General features: G+C 45.4%; 1 protein-coding gene across 2 annotated transcripts in view; it reads left to right on the forward strand.

Moving 5' to 3' along the window:
• LOC125691273 (cat eye syndrome critical region protein 2) overlaps positions 1-16,684 on the forward strand; it is a 91,652-nt gene that overhangs the window by 53,172 nt on the left and 21,796 nt on the right. Inside the window, exons 3-6 of one of the 2 annotated variants that reach the window (XM_048940444.1) lie at positions 13,832-14,015; positions 14,745-14,884; positions 15,374-15,478; positions 16,124-16,173. In XM_048940444.1, coding sequence (XP_048796401.1) covers positions 14,829-14,884; positions 15,374-15,478; positions 16,124-16,173 — 211 coding nt within the window. In that variant the 5' untranslated portion in view covers positions 13,832-14,015; positions 14,745-14,828. Of the gene's footprint in view, positions 1-13,831; positions 14,016-14,744; positions 14,885-15,373; positions 15,479-16,123; positions 16,174-16,684 lie in introns of those variants that run through there. The other variant, XM_048940452.1, reaches the window with a different exon arrangement.

Genomic DNA, 16,684 nt, shown 5'->3' on the forward strand with positions numbered 1-16,684 from the left:
TTTTAGTTTTACCTTGTTTTATCTTCTATCCTTACTCCGTTTCCTTTTTACTCAAGCAGCACAGGTAGTTTAAACTTTTGGAGAAAAGAGGAAAAGCCTGTTCTGAAACAAATACACAAGAAGTCTTTTTGAAGATCTACTTGCTTATCTGTAAAAACTTGTTCTTACTTCTTGTCCCCCAAAATACTGCAGGGCTGGTTCTAGGACAAGAATTCGCTAAGCTTGTTTGCTCGAAGACCACCCCTATGCCAGCTATTTTTTGCCTCAGAAAGGACTCTCTTCTCTCACATTAACTGCATCTTTCTGTGAGCAGCAAGGCAAATAAGGATTTGTTTCAAATGCATTTGTGCCATAATACACAAGCGTGTCCTATTTCCCCATAATCATCAGCAAAATAAGTCCAGCTCCTTCTCCTCAGTGCTCATCATCACTATAATACCCTAAGGTCCTCCCTACAACCCCTAAACAATCAGAATAGTTTACAGTGCAGCAACACTGTTGAGCTTCTTTATGGCTATAATTTGGAAGCATGTTTCTGTTGGTGAGCACTAAGAATGAACAGTGCAGCATTAAGCTGGCTCCTCTTGTTCTTCAAGGATCCAGGAATGAATAGTAAGTAATGATCCTCTTCCAGTCTGAATGTGAAGCACAGTGAGCATCATTCTTATTTGCTCTTTCAGAATATAAGAGATGTATTTGTGTCTTTCTTAAGCTGATCAGCTCCAGCTCTCAGGAGTTGATCTGCTTCTCTTTGGAATGAGTGTCACCATCAAATAACAGGAGTAGAAAGAAGAAGGTATAGAGATGAAAATCAGAAAGCACAGACTGAAGCCTGGGTGGTGCTTTTAAGGTAATCGGTGGGAGAAATGAAGTGCCACAACAAATGGACCAAAGTGTTTGCTGTTGTATCAGGTCGGCAGGTGAAAGTCAGGCTCTAGGTATGTTCCATTGTCCTTGACCATCCAGAAAGCTGTGTTCATCCCTACTGAGACAGAAGGTACTGTGCCTTAACATTCATTTCATCACTTTTGGAGCAGCTTGTTGTTGAGCATGCACAGTGTGTGGTTGGTTGCCAAGGTCACGTAGAGTAAGCCACAAAAAGGAGAGGAAATAACTCAATACTAAGAGTCAAGCTGTGCACCTGGAGGCAGTGTGGTCAGAGCACAGCGATTCTCGAACATAATTGTGTCTGTATGGCAGCAGAGATTCCTCCTTGAAGGGCCGCATGTCTCTTCCAGGTCAGATAAGTAGGCACTGGCTATGCACCCAGCCTATGTAAATCAAAGCCTCTCTTAGCCAAGCCCTTCAAAGCCGTAGCTGGCTGGCCTCCCAGCCTCCCCAGCATCGCCACTGACACAGATGGACAGATCTAGCTTTCCCAAGGGTACTCATTTCCCTCTTGAGCACCCAGATCCTTCTCTCTCCCTTTTTATTGTATCTAATAACTTGTGGATAGTTCTTTGGTTAGCTAATAAATACTTCTAACACCAGTTCTTTTTTCTTCTTTTTGGTCCCTCAAGGGACAGCCATTTGTTATTCAAAGCCCAAGGTACTTGACAGAGTAGCAATGCAGAAGCCCCCAGGCTTCGAAAGCTGTCTGTGCTGTGGCATCATTATGCCTAGGAATGATTCCCATCCTCAATGCCTGATAAGCCTGAGGTGGAAAGAGCTGAGTGGAGAAGAATGCAGCATTCCAGATTCCTGAAGGGTGCTGGGAGGCAACCATCAGTGATGGGAGGCAACCATCTGTGCTGTGATTGGAGAAGTTTCTCTCTCACCTGCTCATCAGGGCCTTTCAGGATCAGCACTTTGCTTCCAGCTTTGTCTGACTCCTTTTAATAAATCCAGCCTCCTATGTGTGAAAGGAAGGCATCTCCCTTTGTTGAGTTGTGATCAGAAGTGTCCAGGATAGTTTTGTTTTGAGGCCTCGGAACTGCTCCTTAAGCTCTAAAACTAACCCTGGCAATTGGTGTGTCTCAGATTTATTGCCTTGTGAGCGTATGCTCTGAGGAGAACCTTGGTTCCTTGCTTTTCAGTTGCATCCAAAGAGTGACATAATTTACTGATCCATTAAGTCTGTCAGTGTCATCAAGCCTACTGCCTGCTGCTGTGCTTGTAAAGTCTCCAGTTTGGCATCAGTGCTGCTTAATCTTCTCTTGGTGATCTAATGTTTCACCAGGAGACCAGCTGTGTTCTACAGATTAGTGTATTCTCTGCCTAGTGCACCTGTGTTCTAATCTCAGTGCTGGTCATCATGGCACTGCATTGCTTACCTTCCTGATCGTGGGTACCAGCATGTGCACCAGTACCTTCATCACACATCCTGGTGCTGATGCTGAACATCTCTTCTTCCTCTTGACATTCTGTGGCGTGTTTTTCTGATTTTGAGCCTGGCAGAAAAGTGCACTTTGGAGTCTCAGGAGATTCCTTCCACTTTACTTAGCATGCTGTCAGGGAAAAATTATGTTCCCAGTCTAGCTGCAGTGATGGATCTCTTTGGGTAAGGAAGCATTGAGTTCTGACTCTCCTCAGCTCTCCAGCCCTATTTGCTAGCCTTCCAGGGAGTTCATTGCTTAATGAAAACCATTTTCCCTGGCCCTTTCTCAGCCAAGATCAATGTCATCACACGATGAGAAATGGCGTACAATTAGACTTTTCCCTTGAGATATCCCTCAGAATTACATGCCACCTGGACACCAAGCTTCCTTCAGGCATGATGCAGAAAATTTTTCTGTTCTACCTATCATTAACCTTCTGCAGGGGCTTGGGTGAAATGTCATTTTCTGGTACTCTTCCACCTTGAACATAGTGCAGGATGGTACCACACTGTTACCAACTCTACCTTTCTTTCTGGGTAAAACTTCAGTAACTGGCACTGCCTCTTTCTTGGGCTCCCTTGGCTAAACAGATTGGTTCTTCAAGGATGGTAAAGAGCATCTGACACTGTTGGGGGTGTGCGTCTTGTCTCCCCTGTGACTGAAGAACTGGGCACCAAAGTGATCATTCCATGTTATTCAGTATTCTGCCTCCATCAATTTACAGACGTTTTTGGAAACAGTTATTTTATAATATCCAGCACTCATTTCCAGGAATGATATTTGCTCTTAGTGCAGCCCCTGATAAAGAAGCAGAAACCATTCATTGCTTGGCAGACGCTCAAGTCGTCTTCCCACTCAAGCAGGATATCTGACAGTCCATCCTTCCAGGAGTTTTCTGAAGATTCGTAGACCTTTCCAGATGCCTAGTTTAGAATTTCAACTGTATCTCAAGGAAATGAGATCTGTATTTTTAGGCATGAAGAAAAAAAAAAAATTAGCTTCAATATTATCTACTTTCCTGGGCACATGCTGGAGCTGTGATGCGTGTTTCAACGTGGTGGTAGGCAAATGCATAGCAGTTGTTGTTGAGAATAGTTTGAGAATAATTTCCACTTGGAGTTTAAACCTCTCCTTGCTCATCTTCTGACTTGTACCTCATATTTGAAGGCAACTGATTCATTACTGCACCAGTTTTGGTGAAACTGGATAAACTGTGGAGTACACAGTATCTGTGGGGTTAATATGGCAAAGCTGAGCAGGTGAGTTTCAACACACCTTTGGTTTGAACATGGTCAACCTGAATCAAACTCAGGAGTACTTGTGGAAAATAGCACAAATCAATAATATTTATGCAGTACTACAATTAAGGGGGGTGGGAAAAAAGGTTTTTAAAATTGTCTCAAATTACCTCCTTGTAAACCTTTCTACTTTGATTCACATATGTCTTCTCATATTTACTTAGCAACAACTATGTGCTCACCACAGTGAGGTTGCAGGATCTTCCAGCAAAATTAGTTTTCTTTCCCCCTTTTATCCCAGTTATCCAAAACCATTGATTTGCAATTATAAGTTTTCAGTCGAATTGCAGCATCAGTAATGGGGGAGGGAGTTCCTGTTGACTGTACCTCTTGACCAAAATTTTGTTTGTACTGAGAGCATAAATTTTCCCTTCATGGAGACTCAGCTGAGCAAGGAGTTGAGCTGGCAGTGAAGAAGAGTTATGTTTTAAGGAAGTTTTATCTTATCATTAATATTCTGTTACTTTGTCTGGGCAGTATACGCATCCTCGTCCTCGTCCCTTTCACACCCGGGACTTTTCTTCCTTTGCCACCGTACACTTTCAGCTATTGTTTGGGATGTTTCTGGCTTCTCTGGTTTTGTTGCTGTTCATATTCTTATTTGTTCCCTTCTCTAATCAAACAAAAACACGCAGACAACCCCTGTTCCTGCCTAAAGCTCAAATGCAGCCAGTGTGTATGTAATTAGCCATACATGTATTCCTCATCCTTCAAGTAACCCACCAGAAGTGACAAACCCAACCCTTGTGTCCTTCATCGCTTTACATCTTCACACCAACTGCTTGCTTTCTCCAGCTTACTTGGCCAATTAGGCTGCTGTTGTATTGAAACAGAGAACTGGATGCTGGGCATCTGCTTATTTTCTTGTTTTTGTAGTGGAGATAGAGCAACAAGGAGGCAGATAAAGACAGGAACAGGTTGGCGTATAGGAAGAAAGGTCATCACTGCCTTTGGATTGTATTTCCTTCATCAAAAATCACTTTTACCTTCTCACGTGGAAGGAGTTAGGGTGAAGATGCAGCATTCCTCTTTGTTGTCTCCCTGTACCTTGAGGTGTTAGAGGTAGGACAACTATACATAACACTTGTGGCCTCTCCTGCTGTTTCTGGGGTTGGTGATGACAATAGAGAAGCCCTGGCGCACAGAAGGGCGCTTGGAGCTGCTGCAAGCAGGGAGATGGAAAATGGCAAGGCAGTTCAAAGTAACAGGTATGTGTGATTTCTCCTGCCAGTGCTGCCTTTCTCTCTCACAGCCCAATTAACAGGGGTCACAGAGCACTGATTAGCTGCCTTGGCGGTTTGTGAACATAAAACAGTGAGAAACCCAGGGTGAATGGGGGAGAGAAGATCAAATAGACACTTATCTCAGCACTCCTGACTGTCCCCAGCATTTGCCAGCCAAAGGGAAGTGCCTTTTCAGACCTGGCTGATATGGGACAGTGCTCTATCAGTTCCAGTATCTCTTCTTCTTTTCTGTCTTCTCTCAGCAAAACAACAAACAAGTCACTCTCAGCTGTTATGTTGAGCAAAGGGCGACTGCTAGATAAAAAAAAAAAAACAGAATCACGGGAAAAACATGGACTATGGGCAGCTGAAGAAAGCTAAAGTATGCCCTATTGCCATATTGGCTCGTGAGGTGAGTTCAGTTCTTACATTTGGCTTCCTCTTTGAGGGAGCAGACCTACTGCCTCATGGTTCTCACACGAGGGAAATGAGTCTATATGAGACAGAAGGCAGCACACATTGGTTCTCAGCGGGTGAAAGGGCATCTCCATCTAATCCATGCATTGGTGACTGTAGCACTAAAGAGCCCAAACTGAAAACTTGCCTGGTTTCCAGTTTTTCTGTCATTGCTAGGGTGAGAAGTCTGTGCATGCAGACCTGGAACCTCCCTGGAAGGGTAAGCAGCCGCGGTGACCTTGTGGCTTTTCCTTCTTCCTTTGTGCTCCCTTTTTTTGGGGTAGCAAAGCAACACTCCCACTTCTGCTGTCATGTCCAGGTTAAGTGGCTGCACTTGCTTCTGTCAAGCCAGCACATGCTCCTGTGGTGTGATCCCTTATTAGACTAAACAGCCCACATCAGCTCTCCATTCTCTCAGCCTCCCTGGAGACATTGCCTCGCTCCATAGCTGTTCCTATTCTGCTTCTCTGTGGGATACAGCATGTCTGCCAGCTCACCTCCCAGCTTCTCCAATGTTTATTCCACGGAAGATTGCTCAAGGTAAGATGGAAGAAGATGTGGAGCAGGACTGGAATGCGCTTAGCTACTGACAGCCTTGGTTTCTCTGAGCTAAGTCTTCTCCTAGAATCACAGAATATTCCAAGTTGGAAGGGACCCATAAAGATAATCAAATCTGACTTGTAGCTCCACATGGCACCACCAAAAATCAGACCATATGTCTGATGAGCTCTGTCCAGACGCTCCTTGGACTCCAGCAGCTTGGGTCTCTGGCCACTGCCTTGGGGAGCCTGTTCCATGCCCACCGCCCTCTGGTGCAGAACCTTTTCCTGATATCCAGTCTTGAACACAAGCAGTTTAGGAATTCAGCTGGGAGGATGGTAGATTCTGTTGTATCTGACACTGCCAATTAGATTTCTTTTGTAAGATCAAACAGCCCTTCTGCTGGAGAACCTCCTGTCCTAACTTTGTGTTGCTATGCTGGAGGAAAGGCCCTAAACTACGCCAGAATCCTGTTGTCTCCACTAAGCATTTCTTCAGCCTGTTCGTTCTGGTGGTCTCAGTGCCACATTTGAGCTCTGGAGAAAGGTTGTAGGATGGGCAAGTGAGTGGTAGGGTACAGGAATTTCTGGGGTGCTGACTTTACTCTGCTGTCCTCAACTTCTGTGAGAGTCTTAGCTGTATCTTTTAGGGATGTGGAAATCTCCCATGACTTGTGTTTCAGACTGCTCAGTCCAGCAGTTTGACCAGACCACTTTTTACTAACTGGCTATTTTTTGTTCTTATGGTTTCAAATAAAACCATGGCTGTAGAGTAGAAAGAATGTCTTCCCATGTCACTCATGCAAAGGTGAAGATAGAGATCAGAGCACTTTGATTCTTCTATTTTCTCTTTCCTCTTCTTCACTACCAACACTCCTGAATGGCCACACAGGTATGCCATAGAATTGCTTGGGGTTTGGGCAGTGCCTGCATTCAGAAAACTTGTTCTAGCTGAAAGTGAAGCAAAGCAGGCAAGCCTGTATGTGCATAGTGTTGGACTCCTATGCCAGCAATCTTTGCTCTCTTTCTGACTGTGGGAGTATGAACTTCACTCTGGAGGTCTGTCCAAATTTTTTATTTTTCCTGTTTTATGGTCTTATTCAGGGTCCATTAATGTAAAATGTCCTCCTTTCCTTTGTAGCCCCATGTAGGTCAGCTGGTTTTCTCAAGGTACGATAACAAGGAAAAGCAGGGCAAGGCTAGGAGTTTGTTTCCTCTCTCCCAGGGCTCTGCGAAGAGCTTGCTGTCACCAATTTGGTGAGGCCAGGAGTTACTTCTTCCCTCATGACTGGTCCTGGCTGGAATTCAAGGTCAGTCCCCACCAGCAACGCAGGAAGCTGCTGGCTGGATTGGAAACAAAACATGGGCGTTAAAGCTTGAGGTCATGATTCATGGATCTCCTGCTCCTCGGTCATTTTGCTCTGCTGCAGTGAAGTGCTCAGAGGGGAGGCCTTTCAAGGTGCTTGTTGCCCTTGAGCTTCTGCCAGGCTGATCACAAGTTGGCCCACGGTCTGAAGAATACACGCTTCGTGTTGGCTTGCACACCTTCTGAGTGAGACATGCACAGAGGGCTTGGAAAGAAATAGGCAATATTCCAATCTGACCCTTTTTTTCATCCCCAATGGATGAGGTAGTGTCTTTTTTTTTTCCCCCTGCATCGTGCCTGACTGAGTTTCTGAGTAAGGTAAGTGGTTTGAAGGTAAAGTGCAAGCTGGTCCATGAGCCTTCCTCCCCCGCCACAGATAAGAAAGCTCGTTAATACAGTAAAGAAAAAAAAGTCTCCATTGTTACATGAGAGCTCAAGGTCAGGCTGGTAGTACTAACTCATATTGCTTCTGAGGTCAGCCTAAGCTTTCTCTTTCTGACAAGCCGGGATAGATTGATCATGGGGGCCCTTACATTATTTTTTCTTCTGAAATAGGCTTTGCTTCTCCTGACCCTGTTAATGATGTTTGACTGAGGTCATCCCAGCAAACCCTGAATCCTTCCCATTACCTTCAACTGGGCTTGCCTTTGTGCCGAAGCATTGTGTGCCTGTTAAGAATTAAGCTTTCCTGATCTCTGCTACAGCAAAGGAGCTGTCTTCTGTGCGGGGGGAAATATCTTGAATGCCATCTGTCAATTAATGCTCTCATTAGCACCTGAGTGACTCCCAACACCAAGCTGGTGCCTTCTTGCCAATTCAGAACTTAAAAGGTGCCAGCCCATAAGGTGAAATATCTTCAGTCCATAAAATTAATTCCATGATAAAACATCTGTTCTGATGAGACCTTGATTTTTCTTGTTTCTTTTAACTGAGAGATCACAGAGGCAAAAAAAATTAAAATAATCCTGTTTACTACAAATTCGGTGCCCAAAAAGTCTATTTTCATCTTGTAAATGCAACAGTTATGGTGGGTGGCTGAGACAATCCAAGTCTTTTTCAGCTTTTAAAGCTTTTACCAGATATCACTTCAGTTATTTTTCTTACTGGCTAACTCTGCAAAAGGAAATACAAGAGTAATTCTGTACCTGTTTAAATACTCTTTGGGGGGAAAAAATTGAGCTCTCCCAGTCTTGCTTTCCTTTTCCTTCTCACAGACTACTTTGAAGATGTCCTCAGTGTCAGAGGAGGTCTATAATTGTTCATGCTGTCTGTCATCCTCTGGTTTGGTCAGGGTCCTTGGTTTTAATTTTGGGTGCAGAATGCACTCTCTGGGATAAGATGTAGGTCAGGCTTACCATTTTACCAGCCCTTGTAGCTTAAGTGTGTTCCAGTATTTACTCTCCCATTGCATTTTGTAAATTAAATGGAAGGAGACTTAGAACCCTGTCAACGCGATAGATATCCTAGCTAGTGGTCCTGGCAATTATTCAGCATCTGAACTTTCACAAGGCTTATCTATGTGTGCCAGCAGTATCTGAGCATCGGTGAGAGATTTTTGTCTCCAGTGTTTCCAACTCCTTATCCTAATGTTTCTTTTAATCCAATATTTACTCTCACAGGCTTGGGGTTTTTGTGTGTGCTTTTTTTAAAGTTTTGTTGTTGTTGTTGTTGTTGTTTTAATTGGAGTGGTGAGGGGGAGCTTGTAACAAAGTTGGCAGCAGTTGACCGCATAGGGAAGTATGCTGTGACAGTAATTCCATACTTGGGCCATGGCACCCTGCCTGCGGGAAGTGCAGATTGACACAAGGACTCTCTTACTGAATCAGTGTTTGTTTTTGCTTTCTTTTTTTTTTTTTTTTTTGGCTTGATTTTGTTTACAGTTTCCCAGCCAAGATTTGATGTACTCTGGAGACTTTAAAACTAAAGAGCACAAGTGGCTCTGCTTCCTTTTGAGATGAGGGTTTAAAACAAAAACAACAAACCAAACAAATAAGTGTAGGTGTGTATTTCCAGCCCTACTCTTATTGGATTCACTCAAAAGAGATTTCACATTGAGTTTGCCCTACAGGGTTCCCTTGGGGCTGGGGTCCGTGGGGGCAGCTATCTTCTCCCAGCTGAGCTCACCAGGAGCTCCAAATTAATTTTTCTCTGCATCACGTCAGCCCTGTGAAATGTTTACTCTGTCCTTTGGCAGTGTCCAAAGGCAGCTCTGCAGGAAGCATGTATGCACTGGGAAGGGGCTTGCTCCGCAACTGTCCTCACTGTCTTTCTGACAGCAAAGCATCGCCCAATGCATCAAAACCCCAGGCAATGGGAAAGGTGCCTTGGGGAGCGGGATGAGCACCAGCAGTGGCAGACTGCTGGATTGGGATGGCCGGATGGAAGATGGAGTGCTCAGCTCCCATTTCCTGGAGAAACCTCCCTCTTCTGGGAGGGAGCTGGTCGGCAGATGGCTGAGCTGCAGCACTGGGCTCTCTGGGGGTGTATAATTTCTCCGACTGTTCTGGACGCTGATACCCATGTTGGGGGGAGCCCCTCCTTAGACTTGCTCGTGCCGTCTTTATGCCCTGATTTTTTTGCAGCTGCTGCTAAAGATCACAGGCAACTTGAGCCAAAGCCTCGCTAGTACTCTTGTGGATTGTCTGCAGTTATTTCTCCCCTTTGACACTGATGTGCTAGGTCACGTCCTTCCCTGTGCCCCAGATTTCTTTTTATGTGCACAGAGGTCCACGAGGTATGATTAAAATTTTCAACCACAGGTACAATTCAGCTTGACCTCTTTGCTAATCATTGCAAAAAAAGGTAGGGACCTCTGACAACAGCCCAGGGGGTTCAGAGCACAGTCAGGGATGAAAAATTACATTGGGCTCATGAGAGAAATCAGCTGCATCCACTTGGGACATATCGTGTAGATAGTCATGTATTATACCACCACTTCCCCACTACAGCTATCCAAATTGCTTTGCATGTTGGGTGGCAGCTTCAGAGCAGAGATATTATAACAAGTGAAGGAAACTGCCTTGGTTTTCTGAAATATTAAAGGTGCTGCAGATAGTGAAGTTGGGATGGGGAAGAAGACTTACTGTAGGAAGGAAGAAGTTTCACAGTCTCAGAGTGCTCTAAGATAATTAACTCTTCTGACCTTTTGTAGATGATTTCTACAACAGTTTTCTTTTGCTAATGAACTGTATGGGAGAAGCTTTTGCTGCGTGGCAGTGGAAGGGAGAAGGGTGAGAAATGGTGACAATCACTGTGCCATGGGCTCTCTCTTAAACAGTTTCTAGGAGCCCCAGCTTACTTTCAGTGAAGAGCTGATTTTCCTTTGGATACTTGTCCTGAAACAGAATGTGTCTGTGCATCAATTCACTCCCACATGTTATTTTTAGAGAAAAGAAAGGATGTTTGTCACTTAACGTTGCTTCTGTTGGTTGAGTGCTGTTACAAGTCTCAGTGATGCTGAGAAGCTTGGAAGAAGAGGTATCTCTATCTCAACTCTTCTTGCCTACAAGAAAGGTTTTTGGAGATTCTCAACTGCAGCAGAGATGCCCTAGGACTGCCAAACATGCAGATGTGTCTCTGTCGTATTTAGAGCTTTAAAGAAAGGTATTTGACAACTGCATCCAGGCTGTTCCTCTCCAGGACCTTGTCTCTCTGATTCTTGGGTTCTGATTTTATAGCTACTGCTAAATGATTAGTCTGAAGCATGTATGTGTTAATGGGGAAGAACTCCAAGGTGTGAGGTCTCACAGTTGGCTATGCTCTCTGTAGATTTTCTCGTTCAATCCAAGGGATCTGTTTCAGAACCTTTTTTCAAAGGGAGATTTAATGGAGACCAGCCAAGTGGAGACCATAGGTGTGGCAGATAGGTTGAAGACGAGCACCCCATGTTTGTCTGGAGAAAAGAAACCAGACCTCTTGAAGAGGGAAAATATAAATTGGGTAAGATTGAGAGTGATTGGGAATGCCTTGGGACATCTGGTTCCCATCTCTGGTTCTCATTTCTATCCTTATTCAAAGCGACAAATGCACAGTAGCCGTCTTTGAAAATTGATGGGGGTAGGAACTCAGAGTACTCTTGAGAACAGAGCTTGTAATGTATTGGACACTGAGTGGATGGCAGAAATTTCTAGTGTTAGCCACTTATGTGAAAGTCAAACTCAAACCAAATTGGATAAGTCAACAGAGCCAGTCCCCAGAGAGAATGAGAGTTACATAGGCAAAGATTTCAGATGGTCTTTTGGAATTGCAGGGCTTCCTGGATCAGTTTTCTTTGAGAGTAACTAAAATGGTAAAGCAAAATCAATGAGCTCATGTGAGTAGTAAGAGTATCTGTCCCTCTTTTTTGGTGAAAGAAAAAATCAGCCAGGAGGCTAACAGGTCAAAATACTGTTCCCTTTGTTGCTTCTTCCAGGCATCCTATGTCACTACTAGGATCCTGGGAAAAATGTGGAGATTTTTTGGTCAGTTTTACTGTAAATAGACAGATCATCTGTATCAAAGGTAATGAAATAATCTTATGCCTTGAACTCAGATGCTTTTGGAAAGGTTAAATGCTTCCACAATGGACTTAATGTCTGAATATAGGTGTTGGTCTGCTTTTAGAAGAGGATATTCTAGTCACTGCTTCTATTCTGAGAGCTTGAGTTGAATCTTCTTTGTTTTTTTTTGTTTGTTTGTTTATTTTGTTTTTTAATACATATATGTATTTAAAATGTATGTATTTTTAAGAATACATACACATATATCTGATGGCTTTAGTAAATATCTAGTATTTAAACTTTGTGTGATCAAAGAGCACTCTCAAACACAAAAAAGGCTATAAAGTTGAATCTAGTACCACGCTTCTTGCCAAGTTGAAGTCATTGCTGAAAGTTGGGTTGGAGTATAATGAGGAAGACATTGTGGGAATGCACAGCTACTTAAGGTAAATGCATCGTGCTTGAGTATTTCAGAGAAAAAGCATACTTTCAGTATTTTGTATACTATAATTAGTACTCGAGACAGAAATCACTTCACAGAGCAGTTCTTCCTTGTTTTAAGCATCGTACGTGTAGGGAACTTCTCAAGTTGCATATATTTGACTGCTGATATTAGTGAGGCAAAACAATTACACTCAGATTGGAAAGACCAGTGATCTGCTTGTGTCATGCAGAGGAAACAACCTCTAGGCTGCAGAAGGCATTAGATCTGGGTATATTCAAGCATCTGTTGTTAAATACAACCAGGAGACTGATAAAACTCATCCGGTGAAAGGAGTTGGCTCTGAGAGGTCAGCTTCCATTTGACGTCAGAAAGAGGCAGGCTGGTGGGGAGTAATCTGCAGGCTGGTGAGGAGCAAAACATCAATTTCTCTCCATCTGAGGAGGAAGGGAAACACTGCCAGGTGGAATCATGTGGCATCTGTTTCCTTGTTCTTGCAGTCATTGTCCCATCATGGTTGTTGTAAAGAAGTCCAGTCTTGGTTACCAAGTGCGTTAAGTCGCCCTGTCTAATAGGTAACTTCTTATTGACTTCTAACAGTCTTTCACTTGGATCCTGCTCCTCTGTCTCGTGCTTAAAAATAATGGCTTTTGTAGTAGTTAGAAATTTCTCGGGCAAATGCAATTCTGTAATGCTGGCACAGTTCCATTAATCATATAGAGCAATGAGTTTGTGCCAAAAACCTATCAAGTTGAGCTGCCTTTTTGAGAGCTGGTGGGAGTGTGTACCCAGTGGTGTTCTTGCCGGCATATGGACTTCCCGTGTGTGCAGGAATGGCCGGGGTACGGGAGGGGGAGATCCCCTTCTCTGTGCTCAGGACTCAATGCTTGCAGACTAAGAAAGACTGGAAAGTCTCGGATGTCAAATTGATATAGATAGATCCTGAGAAAATGTTGTATGTAGGGGCACATGGCCTCACCAGCCATTTTTTTCATACCCTCCCCTTAAATTTTCAGCAGTCAGAATAAGCTCTCCTTAAAATATAGCCAGGAGCTCTTTTAGCTTTAAGTTCCACCAGCAGTCTGTGTCAGATAGGAACATTTATCCTCAACAGATGAGGGGAAGAAATGCATTTCCTTGGATTATGTGGTGAGCTGCTGGCAAAGAAAGGGGGATTTAATGTGGCCCAGCTAGCAAATGAGGAAGATCACTCTAGGGGTAGTGTTTAAGAAGAACTTAAATGTTCAATTTGATCATCTGGCAGACTAGGAAAGAGAATGCAGTGGTCTGAACCCTCACTCAGAAGGCACACTTTACCCCTGTTGGGAGCGAGTATGCTTTGCTGCATGACAGGTCCTGTGTGTTGGCTGGACCCTGTGGGTGTGCTCCAGAGCAACTGGAAGAGTTGGATGGGTGGGAAAAGGAGGCACCTTGGAGTGCAAGGGAGAAGAAAAGAGGGGCCACAACAGGAATATAGGAGGTGTACGGTGGCGAAGTGGAGAGGAAATAGTGGTGGTGGAGACGGTCAGCTACTAAAGTTTCAAGCCACTGAACCAATGCATAGAAAACTATTGAAGGGGCAGAAAGAGGAGCTCGGCTTAGCGATGGCAGATATGAGGAGCGAGTGGCAAGGTGAAGAGCTGTTTGATTGTTCCAGGTGTTTCTGGCGTGGCAAACTACATTATGTGTGGGCGTTTGTTTCCTTGGTTAGATCCCAGACATTTCACAGCTACCTGGAGGACATCATCAACTACCGCTGGGAGCTGGAGGAAGGGAAACCCAACCCCTTGCGAGAGTCCACCTTCCAGGAGCTACCACTGCGCACCCGAGTCGAGATCCTGCACCGCCTCTGTGACTACCGGCTCGATGCAGATGATGTCTTTGACCTCCTCAAGGTACGCTGGGCAGTGGGAATGTGGGGACAGAGGATATGGCCTGGCTGTGGGCCAGATTAGGGAATCTTTTTGGGAAGGATATTTTGAGGCCAGACTCTTGGTGGCAGTGCTATGGGTCAGCAGTTCCACATCTTGTTCCCCAGCTCTCACCCTGCAGAGGATCCAAGTCAATGACGTAGGACTACTCCTGAGGCTCTTGCTCTATGGGGATGTGCTTGTAACATAAAAGTCACCAAGCAAGTTGGCTTCATTAGCTACTCTTTCTGAGATGACTGGATTTGGAGATGCTCCAACTGCAGTGGCGGGGCTGGGCAAGCTGGGGCTGTGTTGCTGAGGGATGGTGTGAGATGAAAGGATAGGACTGAAGTGCATTGGGGGATGGGGGAAGGGTGGTGAAGAGGGGGAGGGAGCTTCTCAAGGCTGTGCATGGCTGTCGCCAGCACTAATTAGACCTTCGCTGTCAGGAGCACCAGAGATGAAATGTTAAAACGAGAGAGGCCATTCAAATTAGAGATGCCAATCTCAATCCCTCCCTGGACGGAGAGCGAACGTCGCCTTCCCCCCAGGAGTAACATTTTCCCAGATCGACCCGGAGGAGCAGCTGTACTGCTGTTGTGGCATGGTGGGAGGGAGGGAGGTGTTTGCGGAGGGGTGTCATCATGTTTTGTGTGACAGTGTGGCTGCTTTTCAACTTGTCACCGTCTGGCGGGGGGCTCCCCGTGGGTGCAGGGCTTGGACGCTGACAGCCTCCGTGTGGAGCCGCTGGGTGAAGACAGCAGCGGGGCTCTGTACTGGTATTTCTATGGCACACGGATGTACAAGGAGGACCCAGTGCAGGCGAAAACCAACGGAGAGCTGGCTCCAGACAGGTAACGGATACTCAAATGCCCCTATGCCCAGGGCGTGGTGGGAGGGGGACAGCGCAGCCAGCCTGACCGGAGGGGGATCCGCCTGACTGCTGTTGTCACGGGAGGGGGTGGCTGGGAATGCAGGGCTGCAGCAGCACGGGGCAAGCACGAAGTTGCCAAGCAGACTGCGAGCTGTCCTGTGTGGCACAATGTGCCGGAGCCAGCCTGCAGCCTTTGTGGCACCAGCAGAGCCTTCTGCTGAGCGATGCCGCCCGCCCCACCACATTCCTTGCTGGCTGCCCCGCACCGTGCCGGCGGCTCCCAGAGCAAGCTCTCAGCAAGGGGGAAACCCTCATCTTCTTTTCCTCTCCATCCTGTGGCTGCTCTGATTTAATCCCTCCTTTGCTTTGGTTCCTCACAGCTGTTCCAATATCCCTGCCTTTCTCTGTCCCCGCCAGCCACAGTTCCCGTGCTCAGCAAATATTTCATGGTGTTTTTGCCATTCTGCAGGGGATGTGGGGGACAGACAAATACTCCAAACGTTCCTGGGAAAACAGGCAAGAGACGAGGGCGACCCCCAAAGCGGAAAAAACTACTGGAGGAAAATCTGCTGAGGTATGGAAAGGTTCCTGCAAGAGATGTGGGATGCATGTGTTCCCAGAGGAAAGTCTCTCTGATACTTCTTGCAATTAATAATATAATGTGCTTCTGGGGTTCCTCTGGTAAGTATGTATATGTCATGCAACCATAATTTCAGTGCATCTCTGAAGTGAAGCAAGCTCAGGCTTGGTGGATGCTTTGATCACTTTCCAAAGAAAATTCTGACTGAGCTGGAAGCCAAGCTTGGTGAAACACTGGGTATCGCTCTTCCAGCTGCCTCACTTCTAATGCAGTTCCTCTGTGCAGTGTTAGGGGATATGGTCTTGATAAGGAGTACATTGACTCACTGCGCAGTGCTTGAAGCCAAAATCTTAGCCACTTGAGTCCATACACATTTTGGGGTACTTCCCTTGAGTATTGAAATACTGCCCTGCATCCCTCACTTCTTCAAATTTTTCAAAGCTGTGATAAATGTATATATGTGTAGATATGTATGTGTGTGTCCATAAACATATGTATTTAAAAAGGGTAGGTTTTTTTTCCGTGGTTTTGCTCTGCATTGAATCATTGCTGCAACCTCATTCTTCTCTTCGGAAGCAGTGTTTCAGTGATGTGAAGTAATGCATTTATTGTATAACTCCTTCTCTTTCTTTTTGGTAGGGAGAAGGCAGAAGAGAACTTGCTAATCCGTGAGACTCAGATAAGAAATGGTAAAGAGATTTTTGTGGGGTCACAGTTGATATGATCAGCTAACACAGCTTTTAAATTATCAAAGCCTGTGGAGATGCCTTTCTTGGGAAAGGGAGAGTCTGTCTGTCAGTGGTCTGACTAAGTCTGGAAGGAGGGTTAGCGTTACAGGCTGCCTTGCAGCTGGGAGCCTGAGCACCTGACTACTTCCTATCTTATTGTGGATTAGCTTGGGATGAAGAGATGTAACTTATTGGGTTACATGAGGCCTTAGGGGTCTACCTTCTCACTCAAGTTGATGGAAACGGGCTGTGAATGGCCCTTTGCCTCTCCAGGGGTGAGCTGAACGCAAGCCCCTGTTTGTAACAAGCACATTTTTTCTTTCATGCCACATGCACGGACTGGGAAGAGAGCGAGGTCGGTGATGCCAAGACAGGGGAGGACCTCCCTGATTCTCCTCACCTCTCCCTCCTGGGGGCTGTTGGTGACTGAGCTCGGTGCTCTTAAGTGCTGACTGGTAGACACCTACCTAAG

This window comes from Lagopus muta, chromosome 1, assembly GCF_023343835.1.
Source record: "Lagopus muta isolate bLagMut1 chromosome 1, bLagMut1 primary, whole genome shotgun sequence".
Classification (NCBI taxonomy): domain Eukaryota; kingdom Metazoa; phylum Chordata; class Aves; order Galliformes; family Phasianidae; genus Lagopus; species Lagopus muta.